The sequence below is a fragment of the Aulonocara stuartgranti genome, assembly GCF_965226115.1.
Source record: "Aulonocara stuartgranti genome assembly, chromosome: 12".
NCBI lineage: Eukaryota > Metazoa > Chordata > Actinopteri > Cichliformes > Cichlidae > Aulonocara > Aulonocara stuartgranti.
In genome coordinates, this window is record NC_138948.1 from 19,508,713 (window position 1) to 19,534,621 (window position 25,909).

At 42.7% G+C, this 25,909-nt stretch overlaps 1 protein-coding gene across 2 annotated transcripts in view; it reads right to left on the reverse strand.

Annotated features, from left to right (window-relative positions):
* The window catches only part of emid1 (EMI domain containing 1), a 55,545-nt gene that overhangs the window by 8,191 nt on the left and 21,445 nt on the right, over positions 1-25,909 (reverse strand). For both annotated transcript variants that reach the window (XM_082554608.1, XM_082554609.1), the window contains 6 exons: positions 6,140-6,229; positions 5,492-5,553; positions 5,241-5,373; positions 4,093-4,137; positions 3,895-4,002; positions 1,745-1,870 (listed from right to left, as the gene is read on the reverse strand). In XM_082554608.1, the coding sequence (XP_082410734.1) occupies positions 1,745-1,870; positions 3,895-4,002; positions 4,093-4,137; positions 5,241-5,373; positions 5,492-5,553; positions 6,140-6,229 (564 nt within the window). The remainder of the gene's footprint in view (positions 1-1,744; positions 1,871-3,894; positions 4,003-4,092; positions 4,138-5,240; positions 5,374-5,491; positions 5,554-6,139; positions 6,230-25,909) is intronic.

Here is a 25,909-nt window from a genome sequence, read left to right on the forward strand (position 1 = left end):
AGTTTGATACGTATAAAAGTTCAACATGACATAACAAAAAAGTTTCCACTGTTGAACAGCACTGACTGTGCATGCACAGCCACATGTGTTCGAAGAGGAAGGGCCAGTTGAAGAGGGTGGTTCATGTGTGAATGTTAGAGGAAATGTACGTTTGTTGGGTCATTTTATACTGTCAGGAAACACAGGTCCAATCACAGCATGAGGCCTCAGGAGAATTAGAGAGAAGGTGGAGGAAGAGAACCCAGAAACATCCTTCAGCTGCCTGATTCTTGTTGCACACCACTAAAAAAAATCAGGGCTGCTTTTTTGTATCTGATACTCTTCATTTCCTGCTTACAACAAACTGGAATCTGTGGCTTGACGTAACATGAAAATCTGCTCGACCACTAACAAACACTGAGGTCATGCTTTTAAACAGTCCTGTTCTTAAGTACTACGTGTTGGCCGCTGGTTTAGGAACCCTCTCCAGTCCTGCAGACGGGAATTCCAACATCCTGATGCAGATGTCGAAGCCAAATAATCCAGTGTTTTCCAAAGGAAGCTCTGCACAGAACCCCCGTCTTATGTTCCCTGCTGTTACTTTGATGTGAAAGAAATGACCCACAGTTTCGGAAATAATCATGCCAACCTCTAGCCTGCGTCTCCACACAGGAACCCGGAGCCTGCAAACGGGTGTGCTGCATATTTTGTTTTTACCACTGAACCCATGTATAAAACCCGCCTGTGTGCTGACCTTGGAAGAGCTGGTGTGGGCCCCCATCTGTCTGTCACCCCCTCCACCCCCACCTCTTCCCTCAGCTGCCTGAGCGACCTACATCTGGAAGCTGTTGAGTGACATCAGGGGTGGACAGGTTCTCATCCCAGCATGTGAAGTCTGTGTCAATCTCTCTGTCTCTGACTCCATTTAACACTCTTTGATTCTGTCCTACTTGGCTGGTAGACAACAAGGAGCAAGTAGCAGTTAAAGGATTAACGTCATCTTGCCTGTTTCCTATTCTCTTTGTTTCTTTTGTAAGGCTGCTATAGACACGTGAACATTAGTTTAAAGAGTCAAGCTGGAAGTCTTTAAAATTGATGTCACCCTGCCTGAATCTGTGTGCGTACACAAGCTGATTTTGTTTGGACGTGGAGTAACAGTGACTGGTTTGGCTCAAAAACACACCAATTCATGCGAGAAGGTGGTGACATCTGACATGGACCTATTTACCATTTGGACATCTAGGTCCGTTAATAATAGGTTATGAAAAGTCATAACTGGAACCAAAGTAAAAGAGCAGAACCAATTTTTATAAACAAAAAGGAATAAAGTCACATTTAAATGGAATATACAGCAAATCAAGCGGAAGTGGGCTGTTTTTAAAAAGTCCTAACAGCTGACGTCCTTTGAGATGGAGATGCTTTAGTTTGACAATAAAGAGACTGAAAATAAAAAATAAATTGGGGTTTATGGAGTTAAATAGAAGTGTTGTACCCCAAATCCCCATCTTTGCTTGAGGCTGACAGCTGATGGCTACATTACTAGGTAGTAGCACAGCAGTTAACAGCAGTTAAGCGAAAAGGTGTAAAAAAAGTTTAGAATAAAAAAATATTTTTTTACTAGTTCTACTAAACTGAATTTGAACTTTGCTCCTTAACAACGTGAAATGATTCGATTTATCAAAAACCTAAATGGGTATTTTAAATGTTTGTAGTGAATTAGTGTCATAATAACTACATGAGGTCTCTTAGTTGCGCAGGGTCTTACTGTGGTCTGGTTCTGGGATGCGGGCACTGGCTGGTGCTGGGGAACCTGCAGGGCCCGGAGGCCCCGGTGGGCCAGGCGGGCCTGGAAGACCTCTCCCTCCTGGCAGTCCTGTTGGACCACGGGGGCCTGGGAGTAGGCATGACAGAAAAATCACCATGGTGACAGACGTTCTGTACAGCAGGGATGTGTCACAGCGAAATAAGACCTGAGTTTCCTCTGAAGAGGCACAGCTCATGGCAGAATGATAAATGACTGTGGCTTATGTGACGACAAGAGGACAAACAACAGAGAGGAAAAAGATTAGATAAAGTGTTGAGTGATGCAACATAGTGTCTCTTAGGAGTGAGTGTGTGTCTGTGTCTACATGTGGAGTAAGATCAGGAGCTAGACTGAACAGGAGAGGTGTATAAACTTTCTTTTGTCTATAGTTAACTAGAAGATGGTCTTTAATTTACCAGTGCTGGCATCTTTACAATGGGAAATTCAAATAAACACAATAAACTCTGCAAAGTGTTGCTTGGACTGGTTCACAGTAAATTAAATGCTCTCTACATACACAAAAATGGCAAATCTGTAAGTGCGCATAAGCAAAAGGGACCCTCGTCACCCCCAAGCGTTATTTTGAAGATGGAAAAAAGCACCACAGTGACATCTGACCTCATTGTTTGGATTCCTCTGAGGTCAGGCTGTATGCTGAACACAACCTCTCGCCCTCCACCACCTTTTTTGTATATATACTAAATGACATTTCATTATTTACAGATTTTCAGCATAATATATTGCATCTGATTTGACATTTTTACTGATCGCAGTAAAGAAACAGCAGCAAAACCAGCTGCTTTGGCTGCTTCATGAAGATCGCAAGCTGCAAGATGCAGCACAGTGTTCAGAGGGCCAGAAAAAGCAGCTCTTTAAAGCCTTTGTGACATATTAGGGAAAACAATTTCAGTTTTTCTTCTAGGATAATGGTTCCCCAGAGCAACTATGGGATGATATGGCAAAATATTAGTCAGCATTTTAATACGACTCTCCTGTAAGTTATCAGGGCTCGTATCATATCATACAACATCACTTCTCCTAACTACAGCTGTTCACTTTTGATTTTTCCCACAACCTCTGGCTTAAGAAACATATTTATCTACATTTAGCATGACACTGGATGCATTCCAGGCCTGTGTTTATCTTTCTCTTTGAGTGTTAAAAAAACAAAAATAAAAATCAGTACAGTAAAATAAGAAAACCACAGCGCTGCTTTTGGATACCTATGAAGTAATGGAGATAGAAAAACACCAACACCAAAGGGGCATATGGAAATCATAAGGCTCTGGGATTTCGTATACGTATCGCTTGTGTTCATTTCAATTGAAGTCACATGGTGGGTTTGTAGTTCAGCGTTTGCTCCAAATCTCATCTTTACCCAGCAGCAGGCAGAGAGCAGGGGTCACATGTTAGCCTGAGAGGAGAGGCACTCCCTTCACGATCCACAGCAGAGGAATAACAGCTTATAGCAAGAGCAGATGTTGTGACACACTTATAGACCGCCATTTACTTTATTCATTATTCAAGTCACAGCTGCCTCCGGATTTACGTTTTTCCCCGCAGGTCATTTATTATTTGTACATAACAACTGAACTCTGAATCTGTGGAACAGATTTATGATCCCGTGTCTGTTCTGGCTGCCGACCATGAAAAGCAACACATGTTGGGGAGTTTATATACAGTCAGAAAACAAATACTTTGCTACTTTGCTTCTGGAGCATGCACTTTTTAGAAACCTATGATTTTCAAAGCCAACCAGCAAAATACTCAAATTCCAGTAAGTTACCAGCAGGCCTCAAGGGGGGTTGGATTGTCCCAGCATTTAGTGCTGGAGGGTCTGCACGCCGACTGAGAGGTTTGAGGGAAAGACAAACGCTCTGGATATGGACATCACAGGTCAGGAGGAGATACTCTCCTGTTGTTTTCATAGCCCTTTGGCCTCTTGTTAGCCATTGTTCCACAGACAATAGTGACTAGATAGGCAATAACTAAACAGCTGATCTGACATACCCTCTCTCTTAGTGGCACACATGCAACTTTACAACAGGACGAGGTTTATTTGTTACTCTTATCTCTGCTAACAAAGACCTTTTCCTTGAGTCCACCGTTACCTGCTGGTCCAGGGGATCCTTTTGATCCAGGGGCTCCAGACGGGCCCCTTGCCCCGGCCCCACCTCGAGGCCCAATAGGACCTGGCAGCCCTTGAGACCCTGGCTTCCCTAAGAGAAGGAAACAGCCATGAGTAATCGCAAAGCCCTAACTGGTTTACATCTTAAGTAGTTTTACATCAACTGAAAGTTACAATTTACCATCTCTGCCAGGAAGCCCATCTCTTCCCTTTTCACCCTGAGGACCTGAAATTAAAACAGGAGAGGTTTGATAAAAACAATCCAAGTATAATCCACCAAAGGATGAGGTGCAAACAGTCACAGGAAGAATGTGTCATTGTGTTTATAGGTCAGTATTAGGGCTCATTAAATGTTTTAGCTAGAAAATAAAACATTTTTAAAGTGCCAATTTTATATACATTTTAAAGGGCTAGTTAATTCTAACACAGGAAACTGATTTCCCTTACCTAGGCAACTCTTGGGGTTTATGTAAAGCTTTGGTTGTAGTGATTTTTGGGAATACTTTATTAAAAGGAAGCAATTTTACACGTCAGATTTCATTTGCAGCTCTTCCATTATTGGAAACAGTCGTATAAAACCTGCAGAGAACAGCGTAAAGACATTAAATGATTTCATTTATATCAGAATCTATTAAGGTCTTATTCAGCAGAACCTCCACCAGAACAGTTAAGCAACACCCCACACATAGTGGTGCTGAAGAACAGGAAGAATGAGGAAAATCTAAACCAAGCCTTCACTATGCATTACATAAGAGTGCACTTTGGCCTGAAGGTGGCACCAGAGGAAAACTCACAGGGTGCTGGTTTAGAAATGGTTTATCCTGTGGGGAGAAGGAACTGGTTCAGAAAGATGTTTTATATTTCTGATTTACAAATGGATCAGGGAGCTTTTTCTTTGACACAGGGAGCAGTGGATGAGCACTGGGGAGTAACTCAGCCAGAGCGGTAGACCAAACAGCACTCAATTTCTCCAGGTTTGTCTCATTTAAGACAAATAAAAGTCTTTAATTTGAAAGTCCAGTAAATCAAATCTTTCTCTTGCTGATGGTATAACAACACTGATGACTGCGTCTTTAGCTGCAGCCAGTGCTGGGCTCAACTCCAGGAAAGGAGAGGACGCTCACAGAGCTGAAAGAGAGCTGCACTCTGACTTTTGTTAAAGGAAATAAGTGCGTGTGCATTGGGTGAAACAGGATACGAGCAGAGGTGTGCAGGTAGCGAGCAGGAAAAGCTGCAAGGAATGATTTCTGACTTAATTATTAAACGTAAACGTTGACGGAACTAAATGGAAATGCCTAAACTTGACACGTGAGAGCAGGATACACCTACCTGCAGGTCCCTGCTCACCAGGAGCTCCCTGAGCGGGCACAGCCCCCATCAGTAACGAGGTCTCTGGAGCAATTCCCACTTTACCCTGAAGGTGGCGATGCGATATGGAGGCCGGAGCTGTGAGTAATTGGACCTGGTGCAGGAAAACATAAAACAAGCGCAGGTAATTAAAACAATACGATTGTTTAATGTAGGCCAGTCACGTTCCTCAGCGTTTCACATGCTGCGTCTGAACAAGTAAAAGTCTTCACCTTCTCCTCCAGCGTGTTCAGCCTGTCGCTCATAGCAGTGATTCGACTGCAGTTGAGACAATCTGAAAAACAGATTTTAGTTGGAGGAATCAGACATGTAAAGATGTGGCATACCTACTTTTAGGATTAGGCTTAAACTTTTTCTTTGATAAAGCTTATAGTGAGAGCTGGATCAGGTGACCCTGAATCATCCCCAATTATGCTTCCAAAGGCTCAAGCTGCTGGTTGACCTCACGTGATCCACTGAGCACTGCTCTTTTACTCTTTTCACTCCCCGTGTGATGAAATGTCATTAGCTTTGTGCCTTCTTTCTCCTGCGGTTTGTTCTTTGTCCTCTATAGGTATCATGTGCAATGTGCTGACCCCATCACCCTGCTATTGATTGTTATTGTTATATCTTTGTTTTCCACCCTGGGCCTGGTTGTGAGGTTTTTACCTCCTAAACGGGAGCTGTTGTCTTCCCTCTGTTACCAACTAAATTACCAAGTTCTTACTTAAACCATCTCCCTACCTTTGTACCTAAAAGATCTTTTCCTCACTGTGTTATGCATCCTGAGATTAATTTTGTTGTGGTTTGGCATTACAAGAATAAAACTGAGATGAGAATTGCCGTCTAGTCAAAATAATATCGTATTCACAGTTACTTACTGGAGATTGCTTCTCCCGTGCGTGCAGGTGGCCGGCGTAGAGTAGATGGTTTTCTTAATGCCTCTTGAGCTACAAGCCGGTTTCCTGCATCTGTTTAAACCAAAAGACAAAGTGGAATAAATGTCAGTTCTGTGTTTTGCATTTGAAGTTTTTATAATTTCCTGAGCTTGACAACATAATATTTAGATCCCAAAAGGTTAATTCTGTTCATCTGGACGTAGCATTTTCAGTGGGAAACGTTTCGCCACTCATCCCAGTGACTTCTTCAGTCTCAGCTGACTGCAGGTTTCCCCAACCTTATAAGCAGTACCTTTGCACAAAGGTGGTTAGTGAGTGTATTTTCTAGTTTACCAGTGGCATTAGAGCTAAAATGATTGCTTGGGAAAGAAAAGGAAACCATACATCATCATCTGGTTTAAGTAAAGAGACTAAGACAGGAGTAGGCAACTCCAGGCCTCAAGTGCCGGTGTCCTGCAGATTTTAGATGCATCCTTGATCCAACATAGCTGATTCAAATTGCTAAATTACCTACTCACCATCTCTTGAAGTTCTCCAGAGGCCTGGTAATGAACTAATCATTTGATTCAGGTATGTTGGCCCAGGGTGAGATCTAAAACCTGCAGGACACCAGTGCTTGAGGCCTGGAGTTGTCTAACCCTGGACTAGGACAACGCTCATCTCTGATTCTCACCGCCAAACTGTAGGATTCAGCATTCAATTTTGTGTTTAACCTAATGTCATCACTCCAAGAATTCAGTTACAGACTGTGTTGTGGGTTCTATCAAGATGTTTCACATACATGAAATTGAAAATGACCTCTGTGCTGTTTCTGTCCTCCAGGTGAGCCAGACAGAGCTCAGAAAGGGAAATTAACAGTGACAGTTGCAGCTCTTGTATGTGTTACATTTCCAAAGAACAAACACTGTGCTGCATTTCAGCCGAATTCTTTTGCTTTTGCCTCGTTCCTTTAAGGAGGATAGCATCGCAAGGCCTGGGAAAGAGGGCGTGTGAAGACAAACAATAGTTTCCTTGTTGAAAAAGAATGGGGCAGTCTCGGTCCGCATTCTGTTTTGCCTTCATTTTATGAAGTGTGGGAGTTTGTGTCCCAGGGTTGTAGATGATTTGAATGGGCAGACCTCTGTGGAAATGCTAGACTGACTCCATTGTCTGGCCTCGGCTGGCTGTGGTTGGCCCAGGTGCTCCTGATACAAACAAGAGGCTGGGTTCAGCACCTCATTAGCCACCAGGAAGCATGCCTTTCCATTCAGTGGCCAGCGGCCACAGTCGACGCCAAGTACTACACTGAACGAAGCCATGAAATAGCACCTGCAACACAGAGGTGAAGTAGGACAACGGCATTTTTCTTAAACAGCTTCGCGTTTTGTAGCATCGAGATGTCATAATCTGTCTCTATGCACTGCAGGCCCGGAAAAGGAAAATAGAGCGCTTACTGTCATGAAGGAAGAATGAACGTTTTGAAACCTGAGACGTAAAAAGCATAATGAGTTCAGATATTACCCAAAGAGGGGAGAGTGAAAGGGCAAAAGAGGAGTATGAAAAGTACACAGAGCACATGGTTTAGGGTAAAGTGAGACTGCTCCAATAATACCCCGGCCCCGCCTCTCCTCGACCTCTGTGCTCATGATTTCACTGTTTTGGGTTCTGGGTATTTCTCAGAGGATTACAAGTGTAGATGGATTCAAACCATGTAATGTTATGGCATGACCTCCGGATTGTAGAAAACTCCTCCATGCTTCAGTAACAGCATAAACCTTGCACAGAGACGAGGACATTTCGATGTCTGCTTCACTCTTCTGCAGCGTACTTCAGTCTACACGGAGGAAGGCAGAGGAGACAAAGAGACGTGTCTATGTGCATGCACATCCTGCAGGCTTTTCTCTGTGAAGCCCACTTCATATAGATGGCTGCATTCAATTACAAAGGTAGGAGGTGGGGGTGTGGGGGGGGGCTCAGGATAAGAAATCTAGCTCTCCCTCCTCCCCTCCTGACAGCGCGTCTTTTCCCTCTAAAGTAAAGAACATTCAAGCGCCAAGATCCCCTCACCCACACTCGAGCTATTGTATGAAGCATTATGCCGGCTTTGGCACAAGAACTATAGCCTCCCACACACCTCTTGCACACTTTCTCTGTCTCTCGGTCTTGCAACAACAAATATTGAAATCTTCAAGACCCCTTTTTTTCTTTAGCATCCCCTCAGACAGTATCACTTTACTACAAAGCCTGTGGCGTGCACGCATGCAGACCTGAAGAGTGAGGATGACTGGGATGCCCCAAGAGTGCCTCCATCGCTCTGCTGGCCAACAATAACTTCATCACAGTTAATGAGTGGCCCCTGATGGACACGGTTCATCGTATCCCCTATTTGTTTGAGCTTACTGGGCTAATTGCCCCAGTGAGAGGGGGATCAAAAAATGTGTGAATGCATCTGATCCTTTTACCCTGTGTTGCACTGGGTTCCAATCAGTGACAGACTCAGAGTTCTTCATTAGAGAAAGACCCCTGCAGAGAATTCAGCAGACCAGAGGCTGACATCAGCCAGCACTTGTTAAGCTTTTCTCTCTTTTGCACAGAAATCTCACACAGAGTTGAGTGAGTTTACAAACCCTTTCTGGATTTTCTTTGATGCTTCTGGTGCAATAATCTCCGAGGAACATGAGGGAGAGATGAACAAAGGTCACAAAGAGAAGGTTATCTTTTCCCATTTTAAAGTGAGGGTGCATTTTCGAGAACGAGCAAAAGGATCGAGGCAAAAGTGTTACAACTTTTAATGAGGGTTCTGAAAAACAAATCAGTTATTCGACCTAATCTGACATTTATTATGGAGTTCTGAAGTTATCCAAAAGTCAAAGGGAGATTCTGCGCACACATTTAAGCATGCAGCCGGTGGCTAAGGCTAGACCATTGAAACTGCATGCTTAAATCCAGGCAATAAGTCTGCCAAGCCGCACATGCAACCTTGTAAACATCGGTTGAAACCCTAACAGACTTTCTTTCCCTCTTGTATTTCCTCTGCCTCACGCCACCGCAAACAAAACAAAAAACAACACTGGAGCTGAACTAATCGTGTTGTGCTCTTTGCATCTTATATCCAAACTCTCCAACAGAAACAAAACACACTAACATTTAGTTATGCATGTGCTTTAAATATGTCGGTCACTGCATTTGGATTTTACTGACAGAAAGTATGTTTAAAATAGTCTAAAACAAAAGTAAGACACATTGAAGCAGACAGAAGGAGAGTGAGTGGGAACTTGCCAGGGTAACAGACTGCTTTGTGAGCCAACAGTAGAGACACGCTTACTGTATGCCAAGTGCAAACGGGGCCAAAAGGGGAAAGACCTGAAACTGAACTGGTTTTTCAGTAAAATTGAAAAGTTAAGAGAATGCAGCTTTTCAATTTGGATCCCAGAAAAGCATTAAAAACTTGTTTTACTGTAACACCTTTTTTTGTGGTCGCAGCTTTATTAAAAACTTATTTTTATTACTTGAAACTGAGTCGGCGCCAAATGCACAATGAACAGGGCTTTAGCAGAATCTCTATGATCTAAGGTGTGTGTGTGTGTGTGTGTGTGTGTGTGTGTGTGAGCTCTTATGTAGCATTTTGTCTGTGTGAGTGTGAAAGAGACACACACACAGGGCTCTGTTATTAATGGACCAAGGTCATTCCTTCAGTGATACTCTCCCTGTGAAAATAAACTTGATGCTAAGAGGCCAGTTAGCCCTGCCAACCAGAGCCTTTAAACACACATCTCACACCCAGCTGCACTGACTGCCTGATCCTGGAAGCTCATAACCTCCCGAGGTTTATTTGTTCTCCACAGTTTGCGGACTGACTACCTCTATGAACGTACGAGTGAAGCATTCGCAGTTTTGTCAGCAGATGGTGGATGAAAATACGAAGATATGCCTGAGGAGCCTTTAAAGGGTTGTCCGTACTGTTTCCCTGCATCCTGCTGTGATGCATCAAAGTTGGACGTTCCTGTTAGGAGATACAGTCCACGGTGTGGAGGCAGCCGTGAACAAAAAACATCAAAACGCACACACAAACACACGCGCTCACACTGAAGCGAGCAGACACAGCAGAGTACAAGGTCCTGATCCGATCCATCTCTGTCTGGTCAATTAGCTGAGCTCAGCGCTGCAGCATCATTAGTGACTAGGCGCTGACAGCCGGCCGGGGGAGGCGTTTGTCTCTGTCTCTGACTCCGGACAGACTGAAGACTGCCGCCTTCAGATAAACACACTCACACACCATCGACCCGCAGAGAACACCGACTCCTAGAAATAAGTCAAGTTGAACAAGGTGGCTGCTCAGAACATATGTTTGCTGAGCAAGCAGTTTCTTTTGTCTATTCTGAGACATTAATCTGATATGGATTCATTCATGCTCTTCTTCCACTTCCACTACCTCTAATGCTCCTTTCCCCCAAAAAACTATATTCAGTATTTGTGACTTCTGAACATCAAAAAATATACAAAAGACACAAAAATGTGAAACTATAAACTGAGAGATATGAAGTAGAGACAAACATTTGATCCAAATCTTAATATTAATCTTCCTGTAAGGAGACACATCCACATTAAATATACTTTTGTTGTCCTTGCCAATATTAAATGCTGTATTTTTACACTTAGCTACATTTATTCAGTCACAGTGGTCTGCGGTCTAGTGCCACAGAAACCAGTGCTCCCTTCAAATTATTCCAATGAGTTCCAGTGAGTTCCTTGTAGTCTGGGGTCTATCTATCTCTCGCCAGCTGGGATTGTACTGCACTGGTAACAGGATCATATTAGCAAAATATCCAAATCCATTCTTGATGCTTGGCTCAAATCAGTCTTAACTTATGTTTAAGTCTATTAAAGGAGACCCTCCCTGCTAAGGCTGGCAGGTCCCAGTCTGGTGTCTGAGCGCCATTGTTTACTCTGCCTTCCCAGGGTGGCAGGTGTCTTTTATTAGGTGATTGACTTAAAGGTGGGATGCACATCGTCATTTCCTTACTTCAGAATTGCCATTCTGTGTCTTCTACCTCCAAGTCTGAGTCATAATTGCAGGTAAGAAGGAAGTGCAGCCTTGCCTCTAACAATGGAGGAAAACAGGGGGGGGAAAAACAAAAAAAGAGGTAAACAGAGCAAGACTGGATCTAAACTTTTACATTGCAAAGTTTGAAAACACGGAGGCAGCCAGCCCACATCTGGTCTCTCTTTACACATCTAGCTGAGGTGATCGAAAGGCCCGCTGCAAAAGAAACCACGCTACAGCCTCAGGGACCCTGCGGTGAGAGTGTGAAGGGTTAAAGGTTTTAGCCTCATGCAAACGCATCTCACATAATCAATCAGTGCAGACACAAAAACGCAGAGCAGTGGAAGGCAGCACACCAGAACCCCAGCATCTAACCGCACCCTCCACAGAGCTGGACCTCCATCAAGATGAAAATAATCGATTGCATTTAGTCTGACATGCTTTCTGTTTATATTAGTCACATGTGTTTTTAACAAATTAACGAAAGAAATGAAATGCCTTACTTAATATGTGATGCTTCATTTTGCATTTGTCCTCAACAGTTAGTTTAGTTTTTAAACAGGACACATAAATCATCCTGTATGTTCAACCTGTTACCAAACAAATTTAGAGAGTTAAATCTCTGTAATTTACAGTGTACTAGAGTTTTAACTTGTTCTCTGCTGTGAGATTTCCACACTGGTGCACTTGTAGTGTTGGTTTGTCAGAATGAAGAGGGCTGCAACTGTAGAAACAGAAATGAGTTTCAGTTGTGTGCCATGAAAAGCGTAAAGAAAATGTTCTGATGCTCCAGACAGAAACTCAGCATTCAGGATCAGAATTACAGTCTAATAAAAGAAAGCAATCAGTGAGGCATGGCGATGTTTGTGTAATTACTTTTACTGCATAGAGGTAGGAGGACACAGCTCTGCGCTGAAAGTCAAACTAAAGCAGTTTGAACTTTATCCTGTTGTAGAGTTGGGGAAAAGAAACTTAAAGTCGTATTGTGCACAGAGAATAAATTAGACTGCATTGTGAAATTTTTAGCTCACTCTCTTGCAAAAGGTAGTCCAGTTCCAGCAGTTTTTCTAGTCTATACTGCTGTGGAAACAGTTTATTCTAATTTATTTTATTCTGGTTTATTTAATTTGTTTTGGGGGTTTTTGCCAATTCAAATTGATCCCTTACAAGAAAGGGAGCAGTTATAAGACGCTCTGATGCCTGCTTATATAAGTATATACATAAATCACCACATTTTCACTTGGTAAGGCCATTATTGTGCTTTATGTGATTTGGAGTTGCCCAAAAAAAGCATGCCTGCACAGATATCTCTTTAACAGTCCTGCATTGTAAGCAAACACATACATATACTGCAGATGCAGCTCAGTTTGAGCAGAAGTTTTCTTTGGGCTGTGACTCTGCCAATTCTCACATCAGTCCTTTCAGCTCCTCCAGCCCATCCAGATGTGCTTGCACACAAAACCTCTAATCTTTCACAGGAAGGAGGAGGGTCTCCCGCCTCTCCGCCAACTTCTCTGTCCCACACAGGGCTGTCTTTACCTCACTGTCCCTCTCGCTTACTCTCCCTATCGCTCTCTGTTTTTACAGCACATGCCTGTAGTGATGCTGATGTCAGTGACGGGGTCTGCATCTCAGTCTGGCCGTCCCTCTCACCTCCCTCCCCAGCAGGCGGAGGTGTGTAATTACAGAGCAGTGCTGGGCTGAATGGTCTGACTGGTGGGGTGACTGCGGTCTGCTGACAGAGGTGTTTGTCTAGCCTAAAGACATGTGCTCCCATTGGCATTCTGGGACAGGAGACTGGTCACACTTGGCACGGACAGCTGTGAGGTAGACCTCTCTGCACAGGATGTGGCATAACTTCCCCTCCCTCCCTCCCTCCCTCCCATCAAGCTTCCTGCTTCTTGCATTTTCCAGTAAGTTCCATCACGAGAGACCTGCAGCTATCTGTCCCACATCAGCTTAGACTGGATACTGGAGAATACCTGCAAGGCACTTCTAAATACCAGTTAGAGGAAAATTGAGCTTTGTTTCCCAGTCACTCACCAAGTTCACCTCTAATTACTAAGCAGAGCAGCTCTTGTTCCACAGTTTGTTAACTGCCTGTTTAAGGGTGAGTGTGTCTTGGCTGTCTCATTGCAAGACGCTGCCTGATTGTCCAAAAAAGCAGGAGAGGCAGCGTGTGTTTAAAGAGAGAGCCACAAAAAGACAACGGGTCTGGTGTTTATGTAAAGCCTCAAAAATTCAAATGAATTTAGAAAAGGAATAAACATTATTTGCTGCAGTAAAAGTAGCATGCACACACACAAACAAAGAAAACAAAGCATCACCATATGGCACAATGGAAACAATTTTCTCCGTGCCATGAAAGCAAACAATGCTGCGGTTTGTGTAAAGTGGCTAAAATTAGTGCTGGGTGCATTTGTCAAACTGCAGCATGCTGACCTAAGACAGTATGTGGTCGGGACAGGGTGCACTACAAATCTGCCCCACAGTCTTTAAACATTTCCACTTGAAAGCAGCAGATGTGTAATAAAAGCATGTGGCACAGGCTGACAATCCAGCTCACACCCTTCAGCTTTATTAAGAGAGACGCAATAACGCAGAAGTCCGACGAAGCTCAGCTCCTCCCTCCTGATCCTTGTTGACCCAAAAAAAGCTGCTTAGTAAACTTTGGCTTGGCGACGTTCTCCCTTTCAGTGATGTGCAAACTTTCTCTTCTCCTCTGCGGTCACCAGGGAAACGAGTGAAAACAGGACAGCATGGCTACACACCAGCACTGTTTGATTCTCTTGTCTGTGACCTCTCCATAAAAAACACTTCTGACACACAACAGCAATTAAACCCCACCGCTCCTCTCAGCCAGAGGAGACCAACAAACCATAGCTCTGAAAATATTCAAGAACAGAATTAGTCAGACATACAAACACACACGAGCTCTGACTTATTCACTCAAAGATACTGCTTTTAACTACACAAGCTTTAAATATCTTCAGTGCTACAGTAAGCTCTATAACAGCTTGCTTCTACTGCAATTTTGCTCTGATTCTGTCCGCTGTGATATCAAGTTGCTCAGCCACGTGACTGCTGGGATGTGAGAGTGCGGAGGCATCATCACAATGAAGTCCAGTATTTTTTTTTCTATTTAAGTTTCATTCAATTTATAATCATTAAACCCTAATTCACAGTTAGAAATGCTGTCAACACAAAAATGGCAAAAATTGCAGTTCTTCAAGCTGCCACTAGAGGATGGCTGTGTGGCATGAAATTGGTCACAAAGAATCCACCATAAACTTCCTCGTGATTGTTTTGGTCGCAGCAGTCACCAGTAGTTTATATAGAAAACACCAACTTGTCTGCAAACACTTGTAAACTACTCTCCAAGCAGTTGTGAAACAGTGAAAAGTGCAACACAAACTGGAAACGGAGACTGTTTGCCTTTCAAAGTAAAAGCTGCATCGTTTTGAAATGTGCTGATTGCAGTGATGTGGCACAGGGTCTTCGTTTCTGGTTTTTGTTGCACATTTTCTGGTTTCACTAAAGCTTAGGAGAGTAAATGGCAATCGATCAGAATCAGAATACTTTATTAATCTAAGGAAATTCTGTAAAGTTTCTGTAGACAAGGTGATCTCTTCTATTCCATGGGTGTGTGCTGCAACCCGCTAGCAACCATAAGAATCACAAGGAGGTTTTTTGATGCTGTACTGCCTTTGCAGCTGATTTCACCCAGTGACAGGCAGCAACCTTCATGAACCAGTCAGGTAATACACATTTTTCACTAGTGACCGGAGGCATACTTGTCTCAAACCCTGTGTGACTGAGGCCTAACTTAACACAGTTTACTACAGAAAAAAAATGTTACACTAAAGCTAATTTTCCTCTAATTTTCTTACCTTTCAAAGTAAAAGCTGCACCCTTCTCATCATTTGCCATCTTGGTGTTTTGAAACTAGTAAGGGATGGATTGCACTGAGAAACCGAGGATACTGGATGCTTATTGGCTACTGCCTTGTGACTGAGTGCAGCTGTTGTGAACTCAATGTGATCTAAAAATAGTGACTGAGGCCATTAAGTCATCAGAAAAGTGTTTCCTGAGCTCACAGAGGAAGGAGCTGAGGGTTGTTTTATACACAAAAGTCTTCTATACACAGAAGTCTTTCTGCAACCAGAGGAGTCTCCCCCTACTGGTCACTAGGAAGAATGCCTTTCTCTTTGCAAATGGATTTTGGGGTGCTTTTAGCCTTTATTGCAACAGGAAAATGGGGAGAAACCCCAGGGGGAAGACATGAATATCTTTGTAACAGATTCAAACCTGGGCCTCTGCATTAGCCTATGACATATGGGTTACCTACTCAACCCAGTGAGCTAAACCAGAGCCTCTGAAAGAATGCAGATTTAAGACATTTCTGCTGGCTTTACTTTTCAGACCCAGAAGTACGCTCATCATTTACACTTTCTAAGGTCCACATTCTGCAGAAACAGCATACAGGCTGAGCTCTTAAATGTTGAAGCAATGCAGCATTAGTTGGATGAAATGTAATGACCTAACTGTTTTTTTTCACTGTCTCTCACATGAACTGCCTTAGTGGCTAGCACCGAATAAGCTTCAATTTCATGCAAGATGAGATGTTAAACACAGAAAATCTTGGAGGAGCAGATATATCCAAACAAAGGCTATTAAGACTAAACATAAAAGACGCTGAAGTGAACAATGGCTAAAATAACAGCAGAGCAGTGGTAAAGTTTACACTCTGTAGCTCTCTGCAAAAACACACTGCTGAATTCCTGGCCGCAAGGCCCTTCTACTCTGACCCTGCTCATTATAATACAGAAGCTCTGTGCCCACAGCTACAGCCAAGAAGAGCATAGGCTACTCCACAACGCTTCAGCCAAACGTCCTGGCTCACGTCTTCTGCTGTACACACTCTGTGCTCGGTGAGTAAATCCTTTGCCCTCTGTTTGAAGGACAAGTCCCATCCAGCACACAGTTTATTTGTCCAAGGCTAGTCTGAAAGCTCACTTATTATGGCTCAGAGGCCTGTTGCCACACCAGCCAAGTACAATTTCCCTGCTGTGGTATGATTTGTGTGTGAGCACACATGAGAGTAAGTCTTCTTAAGAGCGATGTTTCAATAGCCGATATTTTTCCTTAACCACCCATGTAAACAATAAAAACAATTGAGTCTCTTCTGACAACCATGCAGAAGGAGCCATGACAACCAAATACAAATGGTCCAGTTGAACACAATGACTGTGCGATAGTGACAGCACTTGTCCATCCAGAGCCAAGACGCGACTGCCAGACTGTAGATATTCCAGCTTCCCTCAGGACGATATTCTCCTTCAATAGCAAACCATAAAGCTGCCTCAGTCTGCAGGGCTATAAACAAACCGAGAGCAGCAGACATGTGTGGTAAAAAGTGGGCCAAATCTTTCTTCACAATTGTTTCAGTTTTCCTCATGATTCAGCTTCTTCCAGAGTGCATTGTCCGCTTCCTTCACCATAACAAATCATTTGATTTGTCAGTTTCCTTTGGGATTTCTCACGTAACACCCTAATCTCCATTTTGCCTCCATAAGCATGGCTCATGTTACTGTGGAGGTACTGGAGTCCGCTCTGAGGTTTGACAGGGTGAAAAATGCTAGATGTAACACACTGAAATAGCTAAATACCACTGTTTCACCACATACTTTAAAGCAGGACAGAGGCAGAGGAATCTTTGAGAACATCTTTGCATCATTTTCTCATCATAAATATGCTCGATCGCCAATATAAACAGTGTTTAGAAAGACAAACTGTTGGATAAAAACAGTCTGAGTCTTGCCGTTTATAGCAGCGCCCGTTTATTGTTACTTTTAACTATTGTGAAAACAAAGTAATTGTGTCGGGTGAAATTATGGTTTACAATGAGAATTTTAATGGTTTTAGCACCTGAACGGGGAATAAAATTTGGCTGTAGTTCTAGAAAAGGTTTCGCCTCACTAAACGTTTGTCACTTTCTGAAAGCAACTGCTCTGTTTTTTTAAATTTCAGTGTCTGTCTAATTTTCAGACCAGGCCCCTGTTTTGTCACTCAGATGTTCGCATGCTCACTTGTATGTGGATCATATCCGCACTTTGCCACAAGCTAGTTCAGAAATATCCCCCTAAAAATGACTTTAGACATGTTTTATCAGGCAAGAAATTAGAATTTAAGTATATATAAACTGGGCTTTGGTGATTGAGACTGAAACAAAGTGTGTACTGCTATAAACATCTGGATAATTCTTTTGTTTCAGTGTTTTATGACAGCCAACCTTTTACCCAACCTGCAGCTGCAACCAACAGCCACAAACACTCTTGACAATGTGTTGTAAGACGTATGTTTTAAGCAAATTACTCTTCTTTTTTTTTTTTTGCAGTGTTTTAATAAAATGTTGCTCTACCTAATCTGCACTCCAATAATTCAGAGCCATAAAAGGTAAAGCATTTAAGGTAAAGCAGGCATGGAAGCCTGGCTTTTAAAAGCAAAACTGTGTTCGTGTGTCCAACCTGCTGCATGTTGTGCATGTCGGGAGATGTGTGTTGTGGACCTGATTGAGTTGCATGTTGTCAAGTCCTGCAGATAGAAACCTGGCATAGCAGAATCTCAAAACACCTCATTTGGCCACCTCGCACCATTTCCTCAAATGGAAATCTCCCTTCAACCAAGGAATGATCACAAAATTTCGTGGTTCCAGCTGAGAAAGGGAAAAACATCAGACACACACTTTCCACTAGATCGCATCAAATCCACCAACTGATACGCCATCACTCCATTACATGCAGTCACACATGTGGAAGCAGCGGCACGGAGCCAGGATCAACATCCCTCCCTTCACACTCCAGACTGATGAGTCCACTGCACGCCGTTTCCTCTTCATGCCAAATCTAAGCATCACTCTTTACCTCGCTACACCTTTATGCGCAGTTCTGCACCTGTTAAAACACACGCGCACGTGACAGAGGCTGACCACGACAGTGTGGGTCCGTGGCCCGCAGCTATTCAGCGGATGCTACAGCGTCCTCTGTGCTTTGACAGATCAGACGCTTACAGCGAGCTCTTCTTGTAACATACAAGCGAAAAAATGAAACTGTAATTAAAGACAGCAGGATGGCATTTTTAGTTTCAGAAGAACGGTGGTGGGATGAAACCAGATGGAGATCAGCTGCTGTTCATTTTACACGGATTACAGATGTTTATGAAACAGCTTCAGGATCCAAAATGACAAAAAAACACAAACGTATTTAATTCATGAGGAAACAGGAATTAAACGGGAAAAGTAACACAAGCTAGCTTAAATCTCAGTAATCTCACCAATAAAACATTGTTCCTGTCATATTTGGCTTCCACTGCCTAAAAATGGGCTATAATTCAATAACATGTAAACATATTGTGGTATTTTAAACATTTCTATTGCACAAGTTAAAAAACGAAAACAATAAATGAGTAACTGAAGGTTTTGGTTTACATGTATTTTGTCTGATGTAATGAAACACTGAGTGATTCTGCTAAACAACAATTTGACTATTTTATTTATTTTATAAGATACAGATGGATCTGTTACTACATATGTAATTTTTTGGACTTGGTGCAGATCGTTTGGCCTCTAAGGGGGTTTTTATGGATCAGAAACTCACATTGGTCTGAAAAGGCTCATGGTAACACCTCATTGTAACTTTTCATCAATCATCATCATTTATTTATTTTCCTAAACACTCATTCAGTTGCATGGAGGCTTTAGCGTATCCCATCTGTCAGAGGGCAAGTGCAGGGAACAGCCCGCACATATAGGGCTTAACACTTAAAGACAACACAACCATTCACACTCACATTTACACCTACAGCCAATTTAACCCAAAGAGAGCCCGCGCAGACATAAAGATCCCAGCCAGCCATTGGATTCGAACCCAGGACAACTGTGGCACTCTAATTTATTTTGAATTAACAGTGATTTATTGCTGACAAAAAATAAAATTATGAAGTAATTTCTAACTGTCAAATTTATTTATTTGTATTGTTGCTATAAGCAAGAAAACTGACTTTCGTAATACTTGATTTAAAGAGCTTGTAAATAGGCAGATGTGGTGACAGCGGCATAAATCAAACAGCTGTCTGTTTTCACTCACTAGTTATTTTTAATCTTGCTTGTTGTTTGTTTGCATTTATTTAGTCCTTTTGTTAGATTTGGGCACTGAAACTACTCGGTCAGAGTGCGTAGGAAAAGATTGTGGTTTGGGCTAAAATAGGAAGAGTTAGAAATGAGGCCAGTCTCACTATTGCTGCATCACACTATTATTAAAAGACGACATCTCTGTTTTGAGACATCAGCAGTTTGGTGTAAACAGCAGTATTTGGCAGCGTGTGTGTGCAAACAGGCTCACTCTGCTAATATCATCAGCGTGGAATTAATATTGTCTTATTATTGATGAGAAGATGGACAAGTTTGACCCAAACAACAACAAATTGCATCAATAAAAATATAATATCACATATGTAATAATTACTAAACATTTCTATTTATCTTTTTTTATGGTTTGTAAAGGATTATTTACTAGTTTCACTATGATTTCCTAGTTAATTAGAAATCGTGTAAGATTATTTGACCTAACCTGTTTATGCATAAGTGTATGCATAATTTACACATGCACAAGATAAACTCAACTGTATACAGTATATACACTCCCACGGAGTGAGTGGAGTAAATGACTGTGTGAAGACTGAGCTCCTCTCAGTCTAATCCCTGGGTGAATGGTGTGCTGTGTGCCAGGCATTCCTCTGTGTCTTTCCAAGGCTTTCTGGGGATTAGACCCCACTTACTTGCAGGGGCCGCAGGGTGGGATCAAAGCTGGCTGAGCTTTTTGGGTTCAGGGTGATAGCAGTGGAACGGTGAGCCTGCGCTCAGGTGGACTCGCAGGGAGGCACCGGGGAACACGACACCGCGGCTGAGACGTGAGACGGTGACACAGGTTGCACGCACCTGGTGGGGGGTCAAACCTATTCTAATCTGGAACTGTTGTAAACACCGCTCTGGTGATTGATGGCTGGCCCGCAGGAGGTAAGACTTTAACCCCTGCAATAATGCAGGCATGCCAGGCCGCGGCTCACCGGGGTTACACAAATGCACAAACAAGAGATCCGAACGGTCGTTTTCCCATTTCTCCTGCAGTTTGCGCAGCATAAAGAGCCTTTCATGAGGAAGATATAAATGAAACATGTATGCGACAGACTGCACAGCAATCTGGACTTCATTCTCCTGATCTCTCGCGCAGCAGCGCAGGCTTTACGGTGGCTAAACTTACATCCAGGAAAACAGAAGACAGACAAAACAAACACGACGGCTGATCTGCAACGGCCTCAGAACACGCCGCGAGATCTGTACGGCTCACGACCTTTGCCCCCTTCAAAAAAGTTTGGAGGTTTTTCTTTAATCCATTTAGGAACTACACAGAGGAAGGAGAGGAAGTCTTTATTATGACATTACAATGTGCAAAGCATTTGAACTATCAACATAGCCCACAGCAAGACAAACACACAGAGATGGTAAAGAGTTCTGGTCTTTTATCAGAGATAAAAACGGAACAAATTTAAAAGGTTAATATGACGAGGCCCTCTAGGCTGACTGAAAATAAACTGTACATCGTTGAGTATACTCAGCTACTAAAGGGAAATTAGTGGAAACTAGGGCTGCATGTGCAGTACCTCAGAGACAAAAACCACAAACAACAGAAGAAAACACACACACGGTGCGTGAAAGGATGAGACTAATTATTGCGTGTAGGAATTTCAAAAACGAACCTATGTATAGCCAAAGTTATCTGCAGCATCTCAATCCCGACGACAAACACGTACGGCATGTTTTGGAAACTCCCTGTGAAATAAACAAAATGACCTTCACAGGATTTTACAACCCCACAGATAAGAATAATCACCGCAGGCATGCGTTGGCAAACAAAAATTTGTTTATCGTGTGTGCACGCCACTTAAGCTGCAACGAGTTATTCCGATGTTGTGTTCCTTCTCTTTTTCTATCAGCACAGACAGGGGCTAAAACCCATCGTGCACCCTCTGTACTCTCCACACAGATGTTCTTTTGCATCTGCACAATCTGTCTCTCCTCTGAGCAAAACCAACCCCCACACCCACTTCTATAAAAACCCACTGATGACACCTCAGGTCTGCTCATTGTTACTCCACCATCACGTCCTGTCTCATGTCTGCTTGATGTGACAGACGGGAATAAAGTGGGCCCTCATGGGGGCAAGTTTGTTTGTGTTTTGCACCATTGGTGATAAGTGCGCGTGCTCTGTGAGCTCTACAAAGGAATGATAAGCTAAAGAGGGCCATCCAGAGCAGATAGTGGAGAGGACAAAAGGACAGATGCACGGGAGATCTCTTTTATTTTATACTTTGTTTCTAGAGAGGTCCTGAAGCTGCAGATCAAAAGAGAAATGTTCCAATTTATTCCAGGTATTGGGACGAGGATGTTTGAGAATGGTATATGTTCTTCTATCATGAAGTATAACAGCTACTCTACTATGAACTGAGTACAGCAGCAGTGGACGGTGTAAAAGTTAGTTTGGGGAAATGAAACGCACCCAAAAATGAAAATTAACAGTTTTACTTGAGAGTATTTCATCCTTCAAAGACAGATTTATTAACTGCTGAATGACCTATGGTGCAACGTGTGGAGCAGATGTAGGGATTTAGGTTTTGTGCTCACTTTTTGGCCTCGTCACAGCAGTGGGGGCTGCTGGATGACTCAGTCCAGGAAAACTCTCAGTATTCCTACATTAATGTTATTTTTTGTCCAACTCTTTCTCTCAGTGCCTCGGTTTGCCAAGCCAGAAAAGCTGCTATGTGACAGAGTGTTTCAAAGTTAATGTGACAGCCATCCTCCATTGCTCTCGGTGGTACGGACGCAGCTGGAAGTTTGCGCCGGAGACACGAGAAAACTGCAGGGAAACATGAAAAAGGTGTAAAGATCAGAGTGGAGATGAGTAAAGGAAACAGGGGGAGGAAGATGAGCCGCTCCTATTCATAGTGTTTTCACTCCCTTCATCCTCAACCCGTCTGCCATCACACTAGAATGAGGGTCTTATCTCTGAAAAGCACTTGAATACAACATGCCCACAGAGAGGGCCGACTGTGTGAAGACACACACACACCAGGATGAAAGCAGCCGTGCCAGGGAGTGGAAGCAGATTACAGGATAACAGATCAAACTGTGGGAGAACCATCTCGGCCTTTACAGCACTTTAAGAAACAACAGGCCAAACTCGAAGCCAACAGTGCCGAGCCATCAGTCACACTGCTCCTGCCACCTAATAAATCACACCGTGTGATCACTGCTTCAGGTCAACAGGGGTCACCTGACCCCGTGGGGACTCCAGCGGGGACTGCGGTGGACTCGGCCCTTATCTCAGCAGCGCATTACAAAGGAACACAAGCTCTCCTTCATACTCCTCCCTGCTGGCATTCACAAAGTTTTTCATCAACAGCCTTCCTGCACTCCCTCACACCCACACTGTGAGAAACTGCTGATCGAAGAAGGGAAAAAAACTTCATGGCAAACTGCCTCAGAAACATTAGTGCCTCTAAAAACTAGGGCTGCAAAGCCCTGCTTCTTTAGTCCATGAACAACAAAGAAAACACCCATCAGAGTTTTCCTGTCTCTGTGCCGATATTAATACAATTATAGCTTAAACAAATCATCAATCTAGAGAAGAAGAAGTTAGAGAAGTCTTTAAAAGAAAGCCAAATTAGTAGGTATTAATATCTGAGAAGTCTGATCAGCGCATATTTGTTATTTTAACTTATAAATATGACCAAACTAGAATCAGAACTGCTCTTTTAAAAAAAAAAAAAAAAAAAAGCAAAACAAATAAACAAACAAACAAACCTAGACTCAAATCTAGCACTAACTGAAACTTAAATTAATCAAATCTGTTATTGCAGCTTGCCTCATGCACATGTTTACTGACACTTTGAATGTCTACAAGACTGCGAGTCAAGTTCTGTGTTTTCAATGTAATACTTATTCTGACTTTTCTAAATCTGCACCTGCCACAAGCCATAACTACAAAAAATGCTTAAAAAAAAAACCTAAAACTAACACAGAAACAAAATATTTTCAAACAAACTGATACGAGCAAATCTACCATGAAAGCTAACTCAAACGAAACCAAATTAAAAACAGGAAGTAACAACGAAATAAAAAGAACCAATTTGAAAATACAAAACTATAAGAACTCTGGTGACAGCTCCTGCAACCGTTTAGGAAGAAACAGGTTATTAGACAGGGTCAGGAAGAAAAAGAGGATTAAAGATGTATTTGAAAAACATAAAGATAAATGTGAATTGAAATGTGAATAAATGTGAAAAGTGAATTTAAAAAGCCAAAATACAGTACTCTGTACCTGTAGTTACTCTATAAGTAAGTAAAAGTTTATTTATGTAGCACATTTCACAGACGAATGCCACAAAGTGCTTCACAAATAAAGTAATAAAACAAAAGCAAAACACAATACAATCAGAAATGCATTGTAATAGAGCATTGCATTTAAGCCCTGGTCTAATTAAAAGTCCTTAGCTGCTTTTTAAAAGTCTCCTCAGAGTCCAAACTCTGTAGAAATAGAGGCAGTCTGTCCACAGTCTGGGTGCAACAGCATGGAAAGACGAGTTCTGCAGTGGGTGTGGAGGAACACTAAAAGGTTTTGATTCGATGACCTCAGCCTACGAGGTTATCGAATAATGCATCAGTTATGAAAAAAAATGTAAATGGGGAATGCTTGGTTATTTATAAACGTATTCAGTTCAAGCTTTCAGTTAATGGGCTAATCAGAACTTCAGAACAAATGCACATTAACGGGGCGACCGTGGCTCAGGGGGTTGGGAAGCGTATCTGTAACCGGAAGGTCGCCGGTTCGATCCCTGGGCTCTCTGTCCTGGTCGTTGTGTCCTTGGGCAAGACACTTTACCCTACCGCCTACTGGTGTTGGCCAGAGGGGCCGATGGCGCGATATGGCAGCCTCGCTTCTGTCAGTCTGCCCCAGGGCAGCTGTGGCTACAACTGTAGCTTTCCTCCACCAGTGTGTGAATGTGAGAGTGACTGAATAGTGGCATTGTAAAGTGCTTTGGGTGCCTTGAAAAGCGTTATATAAATCCATTATTATGCTGTAAACTTACTGCATTTTACATGTATTTAATCATTAATAAGTCAGATCCTACATCAGATAGTAAATCTGCAATGAGGCTCAGAGCTGTGTTGGGATTTGGGGGCACATGCACAGGCCACAATCCCAAATTACAGCCTTGTATACCAGCGCAGTCTGTTTAGGTGGTAACAGCATCACTCATCTGGACTGAATAAAATGATTCATTTCAATATTTCATGATATTGTTTGGCATTTTTTTAAATCACATCCAGTACTCATCACCAGGGTATTAATCATCATGAACGCAGCTTTGTTATTTCAGTAATTATAACATCATTGCGCCAGCGTAAACGTGATTTAGAGACAATTGGTAACATTTTGACAGTCGGGTGAAGATAAAGTTTCATTACCGAGTTCCAGACAGTCGCGAGGGAGAAGTCGCGCAGGGTCTATAAAAGACTTATGATATTAGGGGTCTTTTGTGACTTTCACAGCTAAATCAAGTACAGGTGAAGCCCTCAGCGGTCAGTGCGGTGTAATTCGTCAGAGCGGTCCCGGTCACAGCATCTGTCTCGGCGTGCCGAGCTCCCCGCTCCAGAGATTTAACACTCCTCCTTCACAGGGAGCCGAGTGTTCTGACACATACGTACTGAGATAAAACATCTGGCTTGTCTAATAGGTCTCCCGTGTGAGTGTGTGCATGTTTCCAGTGCGCACCACTCACATACATTTTCAGTCTGTTTCTAGAATGAAAATGTGTGTAACTATGATCAGATCTCTCAAAACGCTTGATGCTCCAGTGAATAAGGATCAATGTGTCCTGCTGTCTTACATGAAGCCTGTGGGACTTCAAGATAAGGAAAGAGTGTGTCTGAAGAAAACAAGAGTGAAGACGGAGGGATTTAAATCCAGAGCGCTGCTGTCTTGAAGTAACACAGCAGTCAACCGCAACCGTCGACACCTCCTATGAGCTCTTACTCACGCTCTATTCTCTGCAAATTTATCATCTTTAATTGATTTATAAAAGTTCTTATTGAAGATTAAGCTCCGCCATCTGCTCACGATACATGAGGGCTAATTGTGCTGACTTAGTGGGCTGTTTCTGTTTTATCTACCGAGTGTTAAACTACTTAGGAAACCTATAAAAATCACAAGGGCAAAGCAGGTTTTAGAACTCATTATACGCCCATCTACATCAAACCACACAACAGACCACTATTAAAAAGTATTTCAGTTTAAGGTTTTATGTCAGCTTCAGTATTACACATGACATCACTGAGCGGTGAGATAACAAGACTTCACACAAGTGGAAAATTAAAGTCACTTTAAACTGTTTTTGCACTCAAGACCTCATCCCTGTTTCTGCAGAGTTATGAGGGTGATTCAGGGCTGATTTCATAACGGCAAAAGTTTAGTGATAAACTTTCTTTATGTGAACCGCCTGAGTCATGAAAACGAAAGCTCTGTGTCTCCAGGACCTTCGTGCAACCACTGAGATTTATGGTAAGCGCTGTACTGGTAGAATTGGTGCAACAGGTATATAGATTTCTAGGCAAA